At 37.4% G+C, this 17516-nt stretch overlaps 1 protein-coding gene across 2 annotated transcripts in view; it reads left to right on the top strand.

The window, feature by feature from the left end:
* Positions 1 to 77: 77 nt before the first annotated feature.
* The window catches only part of NSUN2 (NOP2/Sun RNA methyltransferase 2), an 18555-nt gene continuing 1116 nt past the window's right edge, over positions 78 to 17516 (top strand). Inside the window, exons 1-16 of one of the 2 annotated variants that reach the window (XM_005427928.2) lie at positions 100 to 200; positions 309 to 414; positions 998 to 1069; positions 2749 to 2833; positions 3629 to 3821; positions 4205 to 4279; positions 5374 to 5504; positions 8515 to 8588; positions 11574 to 11704; positions 12288 to 12384; positions 13506 to 13681; positions 14195 to 14287; positions 14672 to 14807; positions 16016 to 16096; positions 16317 to 16455; positions 17377 to 17416. In XM_005427928.2, the coding sequence (XP_005427985.1) occupies positions 181 to 200; positions 309 to 414; positions 998 to 1069; positions 2749 to 2833; positions 3629 to 3821; positions 4205 to 4279; positions 5374 to 5504; positions 8515 to 8588; positions 11574 to 11704; positions 12288 to 12384; positions 13506 to 13681; positions 14195 to 14287; positions 14672 to 14807; positions 16016 to 16096; positions 16317 to 16455; positions 17377 to 17416 (1649 nt within the window). In that variant the 5' untranslated portion in view covers positions 100 to 180. Of the gene's footprint in view, positions 201 to 308; positions 415 to 997; positions 1070 to 2748; positions 2834 to 3628; positions 3822 to 4204; positions 4280 to 5373; positions 5505 to 8514; positions 8589 to 11573; positions 11705 to 12287; positions 12385 to 13505; positions 13682 to 14194; positions 14288 to 14671; positions 14808 to 16015; positions 16097 to 16316; positions 16456 to 17376; positions 17417 to 17516 lie in introns of both variants that reach the window. The other variant, XM_031062767.1, reaches the window with a different exon arrangement.

Consider the following 17516-nt stretch of genomic DNA (forward strand, 5'->3'; position numbering starts at 1 on the left):
CAGGGGGTGGAACTGCGCCATCCTTAGGGCTCCTTCCACCCCTGACTATGCTGTGATTCTCCATCCGGTGTCCCTCTGGATGTCTCTCCGTGCAGTCACGCCAGGGAGATTCTCCACTGCTTGAAGGAAAAGTACTTCCGAGAGCTGCAGGACCTGGAGGTGGATGGCCAAAAAGTCGAGATGCCGCAGTCGCTAAGCTGGTGAGTGATCTGGAGACGAGATTAGGCGTTCTGCATGTTCCCATCAACCAGCCTGGCTCATCGGTCTCTTTCTTCTGCCTCTGTTCTTTTCCATCTCTTTTCCACCAGGTATCCTGAAGAGTTAGCCTGGCACACTAACTTGAGTAGAAAAATCTTACGCAAGTCTCCACAACTGGAAAAGTTTCATCAGTTTCTGGTTAGCGAGACAGAATGTGTAAGTTTTGGATAGATCTTGATTTTTTTTTCTGGCATATCCTGAGCAATGCTTCATTGAAAAACATCATGAAAGATGGAGACTACTTTTTCTCTCAGAAGTTGAATAGCTCAGAAGAATCTGCATTTGTGGTGCAGTTGGCTGTGGTGCATCCAGTGATTGTGGTGCATAACCGCACCTACAAATATTTGCCTAAACTAATTGCAGTTTTTCTTCTTGTTGTAGATGTTAAAAAATAATCTGTTGCTTTTAGAAGCCAAATGTTTAAACTTGATGAAAAGTGCATGCACGGGCATGACAACATTTAAGTGATGGATGTATGCCACTTGATTCGAGCCAGTTTCTCCTATTTTAAGCGGAAACTGCGGAATTAATACAATTGGAGTAAATATGCAATTATTAGAAATTACAATTGGGTGAGATACTGTGATTTTTTTTTTGTTAAATTCCTACAGAATTTAATCCTAAGTGTGTTTTTGACTGCTTTATTATTTTATTTCATAGCAATTTAAAAGCTTTATCGCAAAAGAAATGCATTCTTTCATGGAATAAAACCAAATTTAATTTCATTTTTTCTTTCAAGGGAAACATCAGTCGTCAGGAGGCTGTTAGTATGATCCCACCTCTGCTGCTTAATGTTAGCCCTCATCATAAGGTAAGTCTAGAATATAACGTGTGCTAAAGTTTATTCCCTGAAATTAGCTTAACTGAGCTACAAATCACAAGAGCAGTATCAGGGCTGATACTTGGTTCTGTTTTGTGTTGGTATATTTTATGCTTTCTGCACATCATCAGCAACACTCAACTAATGTTCAGATCACAAAAACACTATCAGAGGAGCATCTGCTTTTTCAGCTGTGTGTAATACCCTGCAAAAAACACTTTGATTTTAGGCAATTGGATAGTCTTATTTTCAAAGTGTAAATGTGTTTAGCTGCATCTGAGTTATGTACTCTTGTTACAACCTGCTTTTAAGGTAACTGTTTTTAACTTCCTCTCTCCATCACACTGTAAACAGATGTAGTTTTCAAGATAAAAGTGATAATATTCCCTACCTCGTAGCTTTCACTCCTCTATGCCTTTTGAAGGAGCTGAAAAATTCTACTCTATAAATAATCTGTTAGATGAAGTATTTTGCATGAGCTGAAGCATGCTGTTGGTGGTGGCTAAACACTATAGGGTGCTAACTTTAACTGAAGTGTGTAAGGAATGCCCATGGTATTTTCTTAGGGCATGCCATAGGAGTGAGGATATCTGGTAGCAAACTTTCTGCTCTAACTTTGTGATGTTTTCATGCTTTGTGCTTGTTTGCAGACTGGATCTGTGAGTTGGCCTTACTCTCTTAATCTGTTAAATTAATGAGCCAGTTGCCTTGCTATCTCAAGAAGCCACGTTGTGTTAAATTTTCATGCTGTATCTTAAGTTTATCAAGCTTCTAACATGTGTTTTAAAGACTAGTTTGTACACAATTGTTTTTATATTAGCAGTACCTAGCATCTATAACTTTTCACCTTTTTTCTCCTACTTTTCACCCCAACCCAGTGTATGACAGCTATGGCTGTTTTATGTGAGGCAAGGTCTTCTCATCTCTTTTAAGTGAATAGTAAATTGAAAGTCTCGGTCCTGATGTGTCCCAGGGGTATTTTTGTTTCTGTCTGGGATTGAACAGGTGGTGAACACATTCATCTTAATGTAAAACACAAATTGTGGGGATATTTTTGCACACACATTGTATATGATAAGCTAGCAGTATATAGGCTTTGCATTGAATATTTCATTTGGGTGAGTGTTGCAGCATTTTCCAGAAATGCATGTAAGATTTCATAAATCAGACTAAGAGTAGATTCTTTATCCTCTCTTGTGCCAAAACAGCAAATGTTGCTGTTTTAAAAACATGATGATGCCCTGGCTTGTCTTTTAGGGCCTTTCATGGTCCTTAGTGCCTTAGTTTAGGAGCTGCTTGTTAGGACCAGAATTGCAGGTTACTTTTGCTTAACCAGCATGTTCTGTATGTCACGTCTAACATGCTGATTCAGTCTTCCACAAGGATAAAATTAATGATTGTCAAGCATTTCCATTTCATTTTTAATCTATTTTTCCCATTTAATTTTCCCCCACCATCAGTTTACTGGACAGTTTTAGAGTATTTTTAGAGTATATTTGGCCTTGTATATTCTTCATCATTTTTTGTACTTTGTTTTTTTCAAATTGGTGTTCAGAACAACCATAATTCTGCATATTCAAAAATACTTAATTTAAACACAAACATAGTAAATTTCTCAAGTACTGAAAAAGTACAAGGCAGGAATTTAAAATTTTTTCTTATGTTTGTAGATTCTAGATATGTGTGCTGCTCCTGGATCTAAGACTGCGCAGCTCATTGAAATGTTGCATGCAGACATGAATGTTCCCTTTCCCAGTAAGTCTGGAAAACTAAATACTTGTGACTTGGAATTTCTGCTTTTTCTTGTAGTAGTTTGTTTTTAATGCCACAGATGAGTAACTGCATTTAACTACATACTGAATTCCCCAAGGGGTTGTTATGAGATTAAAGATACCCATTTGAAACTTCATGGACTTCCTTTGCTTGAAAAACAGACATGAATTATATGTATCTTTTCAGTTCAGATTACAGTACATGTGATCAGAGCTTAATTTCTGTATATAAATCAGGTTTACTTAGTTGATGGCAGCCCATGAGCCTCTGTGCTTTTGTAATATCCTGCAAACACTGGATTAAGCTGCTTTAGACTTGAAGAAATTGTGGTATTTTTCATTTTTGTAAGCTTCAGAATCTTTATTTTTGTTTAGATGCTCACAGAAGATACTGCCCCTTGACACTGTAAAGTTGTAGAGAATGTGTGGATTCTTTCTGCATTGTACTGAAACTTTGCTGCTGTAGAGATTGTCTTTGGTGACAATGGGGTTTTTTTTCTATTTTAGAGATTTTTCTTTGAGAAGTTGAAGGGGCTTTGGCTGTGTCTTACTGCCACAGGATGGGAGCTAAAACTCTTGAGACTGACACATCAGTTAACCTTCAATATGCTTTAAGTTACTTTATGCTCAGTAAGGGTTCCCCTATTCATGAGCAGTCTTTTTAAGTAAAAATCTCTTGTGAAAGGTCTACAGAATTCTCAGAGATAATGTAATAAACTGTGTAAAATTATTTGTCTGTTGAATAGTAAAGCATTTTCCCACTATTTTATGTTCCCAGGTGGTTTTGTAATTGCCAATGATGTTGACAACAAGCGCTGCTATTTGCTGGTTCATCAGGCTAAGAGATTAAACAGTCCATGCATCATGGTGGTAAATCATGATGCCTCCAGCATTCCTAACCTTCAAATAGATGTTGATGGAAGAAAAGAGATCCTCTTCTATGACAGGATTTTATGTGATGTCCCCTGCAGGTACCTTGCACGTAAACTTGAATACATGGATTTTACTGCTTTAAGTGCAGTGCTAAATTTTTTTATGTTACTGAATTGTGCCGTTTGAGGAGGTTAGTGAGTTAGGATTTATAATTTGGAATGCCTTTTAAGTGTGGGGATACAGAATCAAGATGAATTATTTCATTCCAAGTGGTCCTTAAATATGATCAGTTGAAGGGCTTCAGATTTTGACCTCATGCTCAGGACACTGAAATACAAAGGCAGTGAGAAACAAAACAGAACAGTGTAGGAGAACTAGTTACAAGGGAGAGGGACTGGTATTTTTGTGCTGCTATGAATGACTTTGATATGGAAAGAGTCTTACACACAAATAATACAAATCTGTTTGACCTCTGTTGCAGTGGAGATGGAACCATGAGGAAAAACATTGATGTGTGGAAGAAGTGGACAACACAAAACAGTTTGCAGCTTCATGGGTAAAAATGCATATTGCACATCTGCACTTCTTTCATTTTTCTCTTCTTTTTCTATATCTTTAACATCTGCATGCATTCACATGTTAATATATGACAAAGTGGAGACTTGGAAGAGTCATTTTTCTCTCAAATCAAGAGCTTAGTGCTGTTGAGAGGAAGTGTAGGGTTTTCAGATGTGAGGAGGGGAAGCATGTGAATCTAAATTGCTTGTATTGTTACGAATAGCTGTCATGGAAGTATTCATTTAATTGATTTAGAGAGGAGAGCTAATAAAATGGAACAAATCACTTGGTTGGATTCTTAACATTTAAGCAGGTAAAATACTGCTGGAAAATACAGAAAGTTGTAAAATTTATTATAAAATTTAAAGTCTTTAGGATTCTAGAGATCATATACAGATGGTTTCAGTTACCTGAGATGGATATATGTAAACTGATGGTGAATGAGTACGTAGCCTAGTGCAGGCACATGGTAAAATGTAGTGATTGAAACAGATTAAAAAACTCAGAACATTTTACTGTGTATTTTTAACAAGCTGGGGATACATTGGTTACGGTGACTCAGCTGACCTGTGACTACTTGGCAACTCATTCAGTATTGCAGGTCTCATTTTGGTTGGAAGTACGCAGGTAGAGTCTAAACTCATGGTCCAGCTCAGTGATACCTTTCTCAGAAGGCCACTGTTAGTTAAGCTGTGTTATCCATAATATTTGTAATAGTCAGATTACTCCTCATTTAACTGGATTTCTGAGAAGAGTCATGTTTTTGCGTGTTATTTTTCTAGTGTTGAGTACTTCATAATAAAACTGATGGGGCACTAGAAAGAACAAAATAGAGAATGTTATGTTCAAAGTTATGCTGCATTAGTGTTAATTTTTGACCTAATTGTTACTTTAATAGGTGTCATTATGAGTTTGTCTGCAGTATAGACTGCAGTAAGCTGACTTAATTCAGCACTGACTATAATTTGTGTACTGCTGACAGCTGTACAGCTCCCCAAGTGCTGGCTTAGCCCATGGAGAGTTATGTGTCTGCAATAAAGCTGTTTGTGGGTTTCTGAATGATAGCTGGCTAGACCAAGGGTGTTCTGTTAGTTTGCAGTTGAGAATTGCAACCCGTGGTGTTGAGCAGCTGGCAGAAGGTGGGAGAATGGTGTATTCCACGTGTTCCTTGAATCCCATCGAGAATGAAGCTGTGATCGCATCTCTGCTGGAAAAGAGTCAAGGTGAGAATGTAAGCTTGAACAGAGTGGGGAACTCTTTTATTTTTTTCCCCTCAGCCCAAAAAAGCCTTTGTGTATGATGGTACTAGTGATAATCTTAGTGTGGGTAATACGCTGCTACTTTGCACAGCTATGGAAATCTTTTTGTACCAATAGGATTTAATTAATGTTGCTATGAGCAGTCTTCTTAAATGGGAGTGAATTAGCTGCAAATGCAAAACCTGAAGAGTTGTGTTAATGATACAGAAGGCACTTCTGCAGATCAGTGGCATTCAGTCTCTGTTATCTGGCTTCCACTAACTGATTTCGCTGGTTGGAATCCATGTCTGACATCTGTAATTCCTTTGGAAAACTCAGTGTGGAGCATTGCTGCTGTGCGCTATAGGAGTAAAAAGCCTGGAGTTTAGTTAAGCACTTAGAGCTAAGTAATTGTACACCAGTAGGTGGGAGTCACTGATACCTTTAGCATCCTTTGCCCCACATTTTGACATGCTCGGATTCTTAATGTGTCACGGGGTTTTTTTGCAGTTTTGGCTTGTGTGTGAAGGCTTAGGTTACAAGAGGTGGAAAAACAGAGATGAACTGAGAAGCTGCACTGCATCACTTTGTGATAGTAGGGTTCAGAAGCCCATTTAGTAGCTGGTGTGTACTGTTTTTTTCTGAATCAATAACCTGAAATTTGAAAACATCTAATTGGATTTGGCATGAAAAGTTCCACAGACCTTTCAAAATTGAGCTGTTTACGGAGCAGAAGCAGTTCTATTGCTCCTAGAGCTGCACTTACTCTGGAAGTTGTTAGCTTGTTTTGTGTAATGTTTGCTTTGTGCCAGTAGCTATTCTGGCCCCAAATTATGCATGAAATTTCATTGTCTTAGAAACAGCACTTTAGCTAAAGTGCTTGCAGGTTAATTAGAAATTGTCTATGTAATTTCTATTCTCACTCTTCTGTGCACTGGGGCAGCTTCGTCTTATGTCCTATGTGCAGTTTTGATCACTTCAATACAAGAAGGTCATTAAACTATTAGAGAGCATGCAGAGGAGGGCAGCAAAGATGATAAAGGGCCTACAGGAAAAGCCTGATGCTGAGTGGCTGAGGTAACTTGTTCTGTTCAGCCTGGACGAGACTGAGGGGAAACCTCATTGCAGTCTGAAACTTGCTCATGGAGGGAAGAGGAAGAGCAGGTGACCAGTGACAGGACCCATGGGAATGGCCTGAAGTTGTGTCAGGGGAGGCTTAGATTGGGTATCAGGAAAAGGTTTTTCACCCTGAGGGTGGTTGGGTACTGGAACAGGCTCCTCAGGGGAGTTGTCACAGCACCAGCCTGACAGTGTTCAAGAAATGTTTGGACAATGCTCTCAGGCGCAGGGTGTGACTCTTGGGGTGTCCTGCAGAGGGCCTGAGTTGGACCTGATGATCTTGGTGGGTCCCTTCCAACTCAGCGGGTTCTGTGGAAGGACATTTTTATTTAGAAGTAGTTTCTTGGTAATCATAGACATGTTTCCAGGACATTACAGTATGCTTCGCTTATTGAAGGCCGTAGTAAGCAAACATTAATTTTAACAGTGACAAGATTGGATAGCATTAAGAACTAGCTGGGATAGGAACACAAAAGCAGTAGGATGTGGAGGCCAGCAATTGCAGCACGTGGGGGAAATTCAGCACTTTGAAGGAAGGACTGGCTATGATATTCAGATCTAGTCTCTGCCCAGTGGAGGTCTTTTGAGGCATACTTGGAAGCTGTGATGTGTCCCAGCAAGTGAATGTTATCCTTGGAATTTGAACACAGGTGTAGCTTAAGAAGGTAGCAGTAGAGAGGGAGTTCAGTGGTCTGCAAGGGGCATTGTACCATTGTACCAAGAATTAGTTCAGGTCAGTCCAGAAGGTTTGTTGGTAGTTGTAGCAATGCTGCCTTGCTGAAACAGATGTGTGAAGGACACGAGAGATTGCTTTCCCCTTGGCATGAGGGAGTGAGTAGGAAGAAGGCCTTTTTGTACCATGTAGCAACTATTGGAAACTGTAGCACTTCTGACAGACTCTTCAGTGCCTGATGAGTCTGATGGGGTCTTGAGACAGCAACTGAAGTCATGCTGTAGGGAGGCAGGAGTATTCAAAGGATGGATACAAAACACCAAGTGTAATCACATTTGAGACATAATTTTTGGTTTTTTCTATGAATTCATGTATCTCCTTTTCATTTATTTAAAAGACTTACTTAAGCTGTCACTGTTAGAGTAAATGGTTATAGTCATGTAGGACAGGTTGATAAATTGTGTACAACATGAGGAAAAACATACCTGACTGTTAAATATCTTAAGTATTTAGAATCACAGAAAAGCAATGTTAAAAGTTATTATTTTCTAGGGAGATCACCTATTTAAGCAGTACATTTTTATATAATTCCTTCTGGACTTCGGGCAGCCTGAAGATTTTATTCAGTAAATTAAGCTGTTGATGTTTCTTGTAGTAATTTGATATATTTTAGACACGTAGTCTTTTGTCATTTTAGTGTTAAACAGTTTGGAATTTTCCATTCCGTTTTAAAAATAACATTCTCTTTCCTCTCTCATTGGAATATATTGAGATGGTAAGTCCTTGAAATTAGAATATTGTAGGCATTTCAGAAGGCTTAGTTATACTAAAAGTTAATCCCTGAAAAATACTTAATCAGTATAGTAAATCCAAATGCTGAGTAAATGAGAATAAGAACTTCAATGATTCCATTGCTTAGAACACTGATGTTTAATGATGCAGGTTGTAGAGTATTTCTCTGCAGCTGCTACAAAAATATCTAACCATTATATTTTGGGTAATTTATGGTTGTATCTTATGCAGTTATTATTAACAGTTCTTCTTTGTTCATGTAAGTGGTAGAAGCTGTATAGCATTTTATTTCTTGAAAGTTTTAAAAAGTACTATTTGTAAAACTTTAAGAAAAACTATTTTTACAAAAGTCATTTGGCAACGTAACTCTTAAATTTTGTTTTCAAAACATTTATGTTCTTGGGATTTCAGGTGCCTTAGAACTTGCTGATGTCTCTTCTGAGTTACCAGGTTTGAAGAGGATGCCAGGAATTACAAAATGGAAGGTACTTAACCTGATATTTTTGTGAAGTTCTTGGTCTGTGGTAGAGTGTTAAATTAGGGAAATTCTGAAGTGTAACATTTCACAAAATTAGGTTGAGCTGCATTAATGGCAGTGATTTGATGCTTAGGGGAGACAGCTAAGCTGAAAGTCTTTGCAAGGGTAGGTTCTTTTCTCCTCATCTCTAGGTTTCTTTCCTCTGTCTCCTATACTTTCTTGCTACAATTCCCTGTTCTGTTGTGTGTATGTGGCCTGTAGATGGCAACATAATTTCAGCCACTTTTAATGTTTAGCCATCCATCTCTGTCTTCAGGGTCCGTGAATGTTAGATTCTGCAGTGCTTCAGCTGATCCATTTATTTCATTTGGAACTAAAAGCTGTGAAACTGTTTCTGCAAATAAGCTGTAAAGCCTGCAGTGATGGAGCTAATCCTAGAAAACTAATAGCATCCTGTATTTTGTTCCAGGCCTTAAATTATTTCAGTTTTGGAAACAAACTAATAGGGAGGGGCAAAAAACCCAAAGCTGCTTCAGCTTCCTGTCAAGAGTATAGTCAAGAAAAGTAGAAGGCCATCGTGGTAATGGGGAAAAATACTGATTAAATTTTAGTTATGAATGTGTGCCTTTGCAGTGCCATGGGGTTTTCTGTCTTACTATCTCACTAGTCTCTTGTAATGCCAGGTAGGTTTATGCCTATGTACAGGCTAATGAACAAGATGCAGGGAATAAAGATTTGTATATGTTCTGCCACTGGAATTGCCACCTAGAAACTAGTTGATTTTTTTTTCCTTCTTACAGTTCCTAAAGTTTACACTATATACTTGTACTTGAAGAACAAATGTAATGCATGACTGTGGCTCTGTGATTTTAATTTTACCTTTTTTTGCTACTCCATAAAGGCACTGTATATATATTTATATAATGATCAGTAAGGTATATTCTATTCCCTGTAGCAGCTATTTCCCTGTTTGCAGTTGAAATATAAATCTCCCTAACAGGTTTTAAAAACTAGTCTGATAAAATGTGTTGAAAGTTTGCCAGACTTTCTTCAGACCTGATTTGCTGCTACTGTATGTTTTCATGCCTCACTGGCTAGCATGTCGCTATGGATGTATTTGCTTACCTCAGTGCTGTTTTTACTTGGTGTAGTCTTTTGTTCCCTGGTGCAGCATTTGTTTTCTAGGAGCTCTGTGATTGATTGCATTGAATATTCCTGAACATCGCTTGACTGTAAATCTCTGGAAACAGCAAAATCAGAAATAAGGTTTTGTTCAAGGGACACTTGGGTGCTTGGAAATAGCATTCAGTACTCCCTCCTTAAGCCAGATGATGAGTGAACTCCAGTGAATTATTTTAGGCTTGAAGGAAGACACCTTTTTAACTCCAGATTTGGTCATCTGTTCCTGCAACACTTTTACTCTTCCTTCTGCTCTAACAGGTGATCAGTAAAATGTGCAATAGAGAAGAGTTCAGAGTGTTCTTTGGTGCTTTGTCATTCTACCAGTTGCACCAACTTACCAGTTAGGCTGGTAAACCAAAACTGAACAGACCAGGACTGATAGGCAGTTTTTCTGGTAAAACCAAAATAGTTTTTTTAAGACTTTGGTTATTTGTCAGTCCTATTGTTGATTTTTCTCAGGCTTGAGTCGTGACTTCCAAAGAAGAGCTGTTCAGAAGTACAGTCTGTCTTGTCTCTATCTAGCACTATGAAATGTAGCATATTTTGACTTGAAATACTAATTCTGAAAGTACAGTAATTTCTATTTCAGGAAATGTAGAAAGGCACAAGGTGTGATCTGATCGGTGTCTGAGAAGTGCCAGACTACATGATGCTAAAATCTACATTCCAAAGTTCTTAGTGAAATTGTAGTCTAGATAAATGTTTCATTTCAGTTTCCACTAGAGCACTTGATTAAACTTTCAAGACAATCAGAGTGAGATGCATGAAACTGCTCCACCATATTTGCCAGTCCTGAAGTTGCCATCACTGCAACTGCTTTACTTTGTTGCCTTCACAACAAAAATGTGATCAATTCATGTTCATTTCAGTGATTAATTTTATGCCCTGTGCATCCCCATTTGGGACCCTCCTTACAGCTTTAGCATCCAGTACAAAACCAGGCATCTAGGGCTCTGAAGTCAAATTTTCCCTGGCTTATTTTTTCACTTTGGTATCCTTGCTTGAAGAGCATTCAGAATGCTTTCCTGTAAGAGCTGTGGCTCTAACCTTCTGCTTGTATCTTAAGAGTCCATCAAAGGCTTTGACCCTTAGCCAGACTGAGGTGATGTTATGTCTACACAGTGTCTAAGAGCGGATTTGTAGATAAGTTTTGAGTTCTAAGTAAAGGTACAGGTGCTAGAAAATTCATGGAGACGTTTCTTCAGCAGCTCTCCACAAACATATCTCTGTCAGTGACTGTATATGTCCATGTCATGCAGCTTTCTGCCTACCAAGCTGTTGTGTGGCACTCTTGCATATTTCTTATGTAATGAAATTGGGATTCTTCAGTTCTGATCTTTACTAGACTGCAGTAGCTCTTTTCCCTTGTATACTGCTTGGAAGCTGCCTATAACACAGTGTTTCACAGCCAGTCTCGTGGGAAAAAAGGAGCAATGTATCTTAAATCTGATGGCTCACTGATCTTACATATTTCACCGCTGTCCTTCCACTGGATTTTGGTGGTTCACATGTTTTAGCAGGTTAATAGAGATCTTTGCAGTTGATTCAGCATCGATCTGCACTTTGACTGTGTGCTTTTTTTTAGAAGCATATGAAGTGGAGCAAAGAGCTGCAGCTGGCAAGAATCTCCTACTCCAAAGCACACATGTACAATGCACAAAGAAACAATACACTTTAAAGAACTTAATTTTCTGTACCAGAGAATAACTTCTTTATTTGGTGTCTGAACCTTGGTTTGCAAGTATTTTAATTAAAACTTGTAAAATGGTGACCTATATTCTTCACTGAATTTATATTTACCCCTTTGCAGGTGATGCTGAAAGATGGACAGTGGTTTGAGGAGTGGAAAGATGTGCCTTCAAATAGACAAACACAAATACGTCCTACTATGTTTCCAGTGAAAGATGAAGAGAAGCTAAAGGCAATGAATCTGGAGCGCTGGTAAGTTTCCCCAGAGTAAACCTTAGGAGCAATTGATGTAACATGTATGGTTGTGGGCAAATTATAATTAGGTCAGATTAGGAATGTGTAGGTTTGAGTATATTTTGATTGCTTCATATGTAATGGCAGTGCACAATATTTTAACTCCAGCGGATCAGGAGAAATTACTGCAAGTTGCGTAAGAGGAATAAGTGCTCACGTGAAAAGGTCAAATTCTTTGCATCCAACAGAGATAAACAGTCAAAATTACTGGAAAAGTATGTAAAACTTTAACATATTGACAGTGTGACTTACTTGCTTTTAAAGGCTTTCCACAGCTATTCTAAAAATACTGTTTAGAAATGAGTCATTAAAGCTTAAGTGTGAACAGTGAATGAATGTGTTGCGTTGATGCAAGTAATTTTGCCGCAATGCTCTATTTAGATCCTGTTTCTAGTTTGATTAATTAAGTCTGCACAAACTAGGAATACTTACCTTATCCTGAAAGTAAGTATAAATGTGAGCCTTCTAGTGTTTTATGATTTTTTATGATTATTAATGCAGCTATGGATGTGCTGCAACATTTTTTTTCTTTTCTCTCTAGTCTTAGGATATTGCCACATCACCAAAACACAGGTGGCTTCTTTGTGGCTGTCTTAATAAAAAAGTCTCCAATGCCATGGAATAAACGTCAGCCTAAGGTAACTTCCTTTAAACTATCTAAAATGTAAATTACTAATAATGTTTCAGACTTTGTTTTTGAGTTTGCACATAAGAGAAGACATACTAAACTGTTCTGTATCTGCCCTTCAGTTATAGTTCAGTGTGTCAATTAAAAATAAATTCCTAAATCCATGAAGTACTGAAGAAGTACTTATGAAAAAAACATGAAAACTTTTAAAATGGAAAAAAAATGAAAAGAAAGGGGATTTTGAAATGGTAGTAAAATAACAAGCTAAATCTTGACCCTAAAATTAAGGCTTTGAAAGAATTACAGAAGCAGATTATATCGGATAGCCAAAGCTGTCACTTCCTTCAGCTGTGTGTGTTCCCCTGCTAAAAGGCTTTTTTCTGCTGTGTTGTAAGCTAATTCTGATGTCAGTTTATCTCACTCTGTGGCTGGTTGCTCAGGAGTGATTCACTAGCAGATTAGCAGATCAGCAGCACAGGGAGTGGATGTAAAACTGTTTGGAGCAGCAGCTTCAGCCATCTGACTTTAATCCATTTGTTGTCAATTGTCTTTAAAACCCTGTCAACAGGGTTTTAAGTTGATGTGATTTATTTGATCTCTTAGATTGTCATGTTTGTGAGAACTTCTGTTGTGAATCCCTTTTTGGTGTTTATTTGATTTGCTTCATTAGAACAACTTATGAGTAAAATGTATGTGGCAATAGGGAAGCAGCATTTATTCAGAAGTAAGCACCCTCCAAATAGTTTATGATGTCCTAAGTTAAAACATCATAGTGCTCTTACAGAAGGTGTGCAGCAGCAGGATGCATGTGTTACTTTGAGTTTTAGGAAGAAAACAGCAAATCCTGTTTTAAAATAGTCTTCGCTGAGGGCTTGAACATGATTTTGTAGATGGTACAAAAATAGCTTTCTTGGACAGTTGGTATGGAAACTGTCCAGATCAGTATGGGAGGTAAATGCAATTTATAGTGGTATCTTGATCTAGTTATCAGATTAACTCTCTGAATGGATCTGTTTAAGCACTTGCATACAAATTGACAGGAATTAAGCACATACAAAGAGAACATAGGTGCCTTCTGTTACAAGTTGGATACTACTTTTGCTTTTTTTAAAATACTGTAATTTGAAATAGGTTCATCAGAAATTACCACAAAGAACAGGAGATGCTGAAGTGACAGCAGCTAATTCAGGTAATGGTTCTGACTGTATTATTGAAGAACCAACACTTGCTGAAAATGAAGAGTCTAAGAAAATGCAAGAATTGCAGAATTTGGACACTGAGCAGAGTAAAAAGGAAGGAGTATGCGGGTAAGGACCATATCTAAGTATTTGTCCTGTGACAGCTCTGCAATTCCTGAGTATTCTGTAGTTATTTTGTAATTTAGAAGTCAATAAAAAAATTAATGAGTTCATTCAGTTGTCTTGCATTTTCATGTTTTCTGTCTTGTCTGTATTCCATTCAGCAAGTATGGAAAATAACCAGTTTTCTTATTAGCATTTGTTGTCTGTTAATACTTTCTTCTCTGTTATGGAAAAACATACTTTCAGAAGCTGGAAGATCTGTATTGCCTTCACAATCATTCCATCAGAAATCTCTGTTTACTTGTTTTTGTGAACTCTGTTTCCAAGCACTGCTTGACGTCCTTATTTTAACAAGTTAAACTGTGTGTAGCGTTAGTGAAGCACAAGAAAATGCCAATATTCTCTTTGGCATACTGTTGTTACAACAAGCCAAGTGTTGACTAAATGAACTGAATATACTGATTTTAAAGCAAGTGAAATTTTAGTGAAATTGACAATGCAATGTTATTTCCTTTTTAGACCTCCACCATCTAAAAAAATGAAGTTGTTTGGTTTTAAAGAAGACCCCTTTGTGTTTCTCCCTGAAGATGATCCATTGTTCATTCCTATCCAGTAAGAAAAAAGATATGTCTGTTTTGGCAGTAAGATTTCTATTTGTTCAGGGATGTTAGTAGTTCAAGTTTGGTTCATTACAAAGGATGGGTCTCGTTGGTCTTGCATAACAGCTTTTGCCTGACTTTGCACCAGGGCCCCCTCTCCTCAACACTTAAATGAAAATAGCCAACTAGAGTTTGCACTGGAAATTTTCCAGTGTGTCTCAGTGTCTATAACAGCTTGTCTTTTCTGATGTCATGCAGCTTAGAAAGTCTAATCTTTGTGTTCTGAAGCCAAGGTGCTAAGTGCTTGCAGAGATAGCTGAAGGAAATGGGCTAAACCATGCATTTTGAGTATGTGATTTTATTGCTCAGTTAATCAAAACAAGTATTATGGCCACAGGAAGTTTTATGCATTGGACCCATCATTTCCCAAGATGAATTTACTGACTCGAACTCAAGAAGGAAAAAAGAGGCAGCTGTACATGGTTTCTAAGGAGCTAAGGAATGTGCTTCTGAACAATAGTGAGAAGATGAAGGTATGGTTCATAACCATCAGTGTATATCTCCTTGAACTTGCCAAGTGTACTGTTTACATAGAGGATTAGCCCTCTGACAGGCTGTATTTTTTTTTAAGTCTAGATTAATGTTTTGCTCTCTGTCCCTCCTGTGTTAGAGATGAAAAGTTGACTCTGAGAGGTAAATAACAGTCTCTGAGATAAAAATCAGTACATATTTGGTGGATGAACGAGAACTTAAAAGTAGAGAGAGGGAATATGTATGTTGTATGTGTTGCCAGGATTTTTATGTAGACTTCAGGTAACTTTACATGTTTACATTGACAATGTTCTATTTATCACCCCCTTCATTATAACAGCATTAAGAGCTTTGAATGCCAACCAAAAAGATAAGTTCAGCTGGGTTGTTTACTGGCTGTGTTACACAGGGATATTGTTTCAAAGTAATTTTAACAATTAAACATTTTGAAAGTTCATTAAGCTGAGTGATAATGGGATAATAAGTAGTTTTTGTGAATAAAGGGATTGTTTTATGATTCCCTGTGGAAAATGTCTTGCAAATGCTAAAGATCTGTCTCAAAAGTCATTGTGTAATTTAGGTTGGAATGAGGTTATGTAGTCCAGCTTCCTTCCTACATCAAACAGAGCTGACTTCAAAGCTAGATCAGATACATTCTGGGGCCTCATCCAGTCGAGTCTTGAAAATTTTTGAGGATATTCAGTACATCTTTGCAACAGATCTTTGAGATGGGTAAACAATTATTCTTTTATCCCCTATGCAGAAAATGGCTACATAACTGACAAAATTTTAAGAAACTGGTGCATTATATTAGGTAGAGTCTGAGTACCACAAAGGGTAGATAGTGTCCAAATAGTAATCACTTGTACATTTTTGAAATCCTGTCCTTGACTGACTTTCCCAGAATCACACAAAATTCTTACTCAAACTAAAATGAAAATTAGATATTAGTAGTTTGTTGCCCTCTTTAAAACTGCCCTTCCTCACACTGTTCAGTTTTCAACATGGAAAAGAGTAAAAGGCATTTTATGTTGAGGGAGCACCACATTTTTGTAGCAGGAGTTCCTTTTTCCCTTGAATAAGTTTTCACATTAATCCAGTATTCAGTGCAAATGAACTTTTAGTTGAAGAGTTGAGGAACAAACAAGTTCAGAGTGGTAATTTAGAATTTATGCTCCCTACTGATGTTTATTGGCTTTGCTGTTTGCAGGTTATCAACACAGGGATAAAAGTCTGGTCTCGCAACAGTGATGGTGAACAGTTTGGATGTGCATTCAGATTAGCACAAGAGGTAATTGCATAGCACTGTCTTCTCAAAGGAGATACTTTGGTTTTCTCGAGAGCCCATAAGACAGCTGGCATTAACTTTGTCAGATTAATGGTAAATGACATTTTCATCATGGTTTAAATTTTTTTTTCTGATATTAGGTCAAGTGCATACTGTTTTTAACATTTTTCCTTCAGAAATCAGTGGTTTAATTTTGAAATAATTGTCTTTATTTATTAAACAGGGCATTTATACTCTGTACCCGTTCATTCATGCAAGGATTATAAATGTCTGCATAGAAGATGTCAAAATTCTACTAACCCAGGAAAATCCATTCTTAAGTAAATTTAGCAGTGAAACACAGAAGAAAGTCAAAGATATGGGTAAGCCTGCTAATTTTGCTGTCACAAAATTATTTGTCTTCTTTGCACAGAAGGCTATAAAATCCTGTAGCATAAACTGCTAAAAATTTGGACTAAATTTATCTTAAACATACTTGTTAGGTAAGGAAGCATTATTGAAAGCCAATGTGCTGCTAGAAATTGTAGTCCTTTCTGATTGCAGCCTCTAAGGTTTTTGAGCTTTAGAGAACAGAAGAGTTGCCAAACCTTTGACTTCTGCAAAGTATTGCTGTGAGGCAGCATTTAAAATATCTGATGAGCAAAGATTTTATATGTGCTTCTGGTTTTTCTGCTTGTTAATGCTCCAGTTGAAACTGTTTGTCATCTGCAATTGCTTGTCATGACCTTATGTATCAAATATAGTTACTCAGATTTGATTTTCTTATATATGGGGAGCGATGCCTACTCATATTAAACTTTTAATTTCCTCTATGCTGGATGCTTAAAGATATGAAAATTGGTTTTCAGCCTTTTGTTATTGTTTTATTTCCAATTCATTGCTGATCCTTGTACTTCCATGTTTGATGAGACAAAATGGGAAGAAAAAAATGTTCTGAAGTTTGGTCTGGCATACTCTTATGTTCATTTTAATTAATTAAAAGTTTCTTGCTAGATTCACTGAGTAACTTAATCCACTGTATGGATTTTGTATTTTAATTTGTTTGCTTGAGATTTTGGAGGAGCCAGTGTTGGCAATTGCATCTGTAACTATGTAAATACTTTGGTTTGAAGAAAAAGGGAATAAAATCTGGTATTGTCTATAGTTCAGTGTACTGATGTGGATAACTGCTAACCATGTCATGCTCTGTGTTTGTCTAAAAACTTGTTTTCTTGATCATTTTCAGATTATATCATTGTATCATTGTAGCAAGTAACACATCTGTTTTGTTTTGTTCCCTGTAGCCATGGGAAGTATAGTTCTGAAGTACGACCCAGACCCTGAGTAAGTAGATGTGTTGCTTTCCATTTATGCACTCCTAAGACCTGGACAACAATTCATTTTCACTCAGTAAAAACAGAAGTAGAGGCATAGAGATGCAGTG

Source organism: Geospiza fortis, unplaced genomic scaffold (genome assembly GCF_000277835.1).
Source record: "Geospiza fortis unplaced genomic scaffold, GeoFor_1.0 scaffold64, whole genome shotgun sequence".
Lineage (NCBI taxonomy): Eukaryota > Metazoa > Chordata > Aves > Passeriformes > Thraupidae > Geospiza > Geospiza fortis.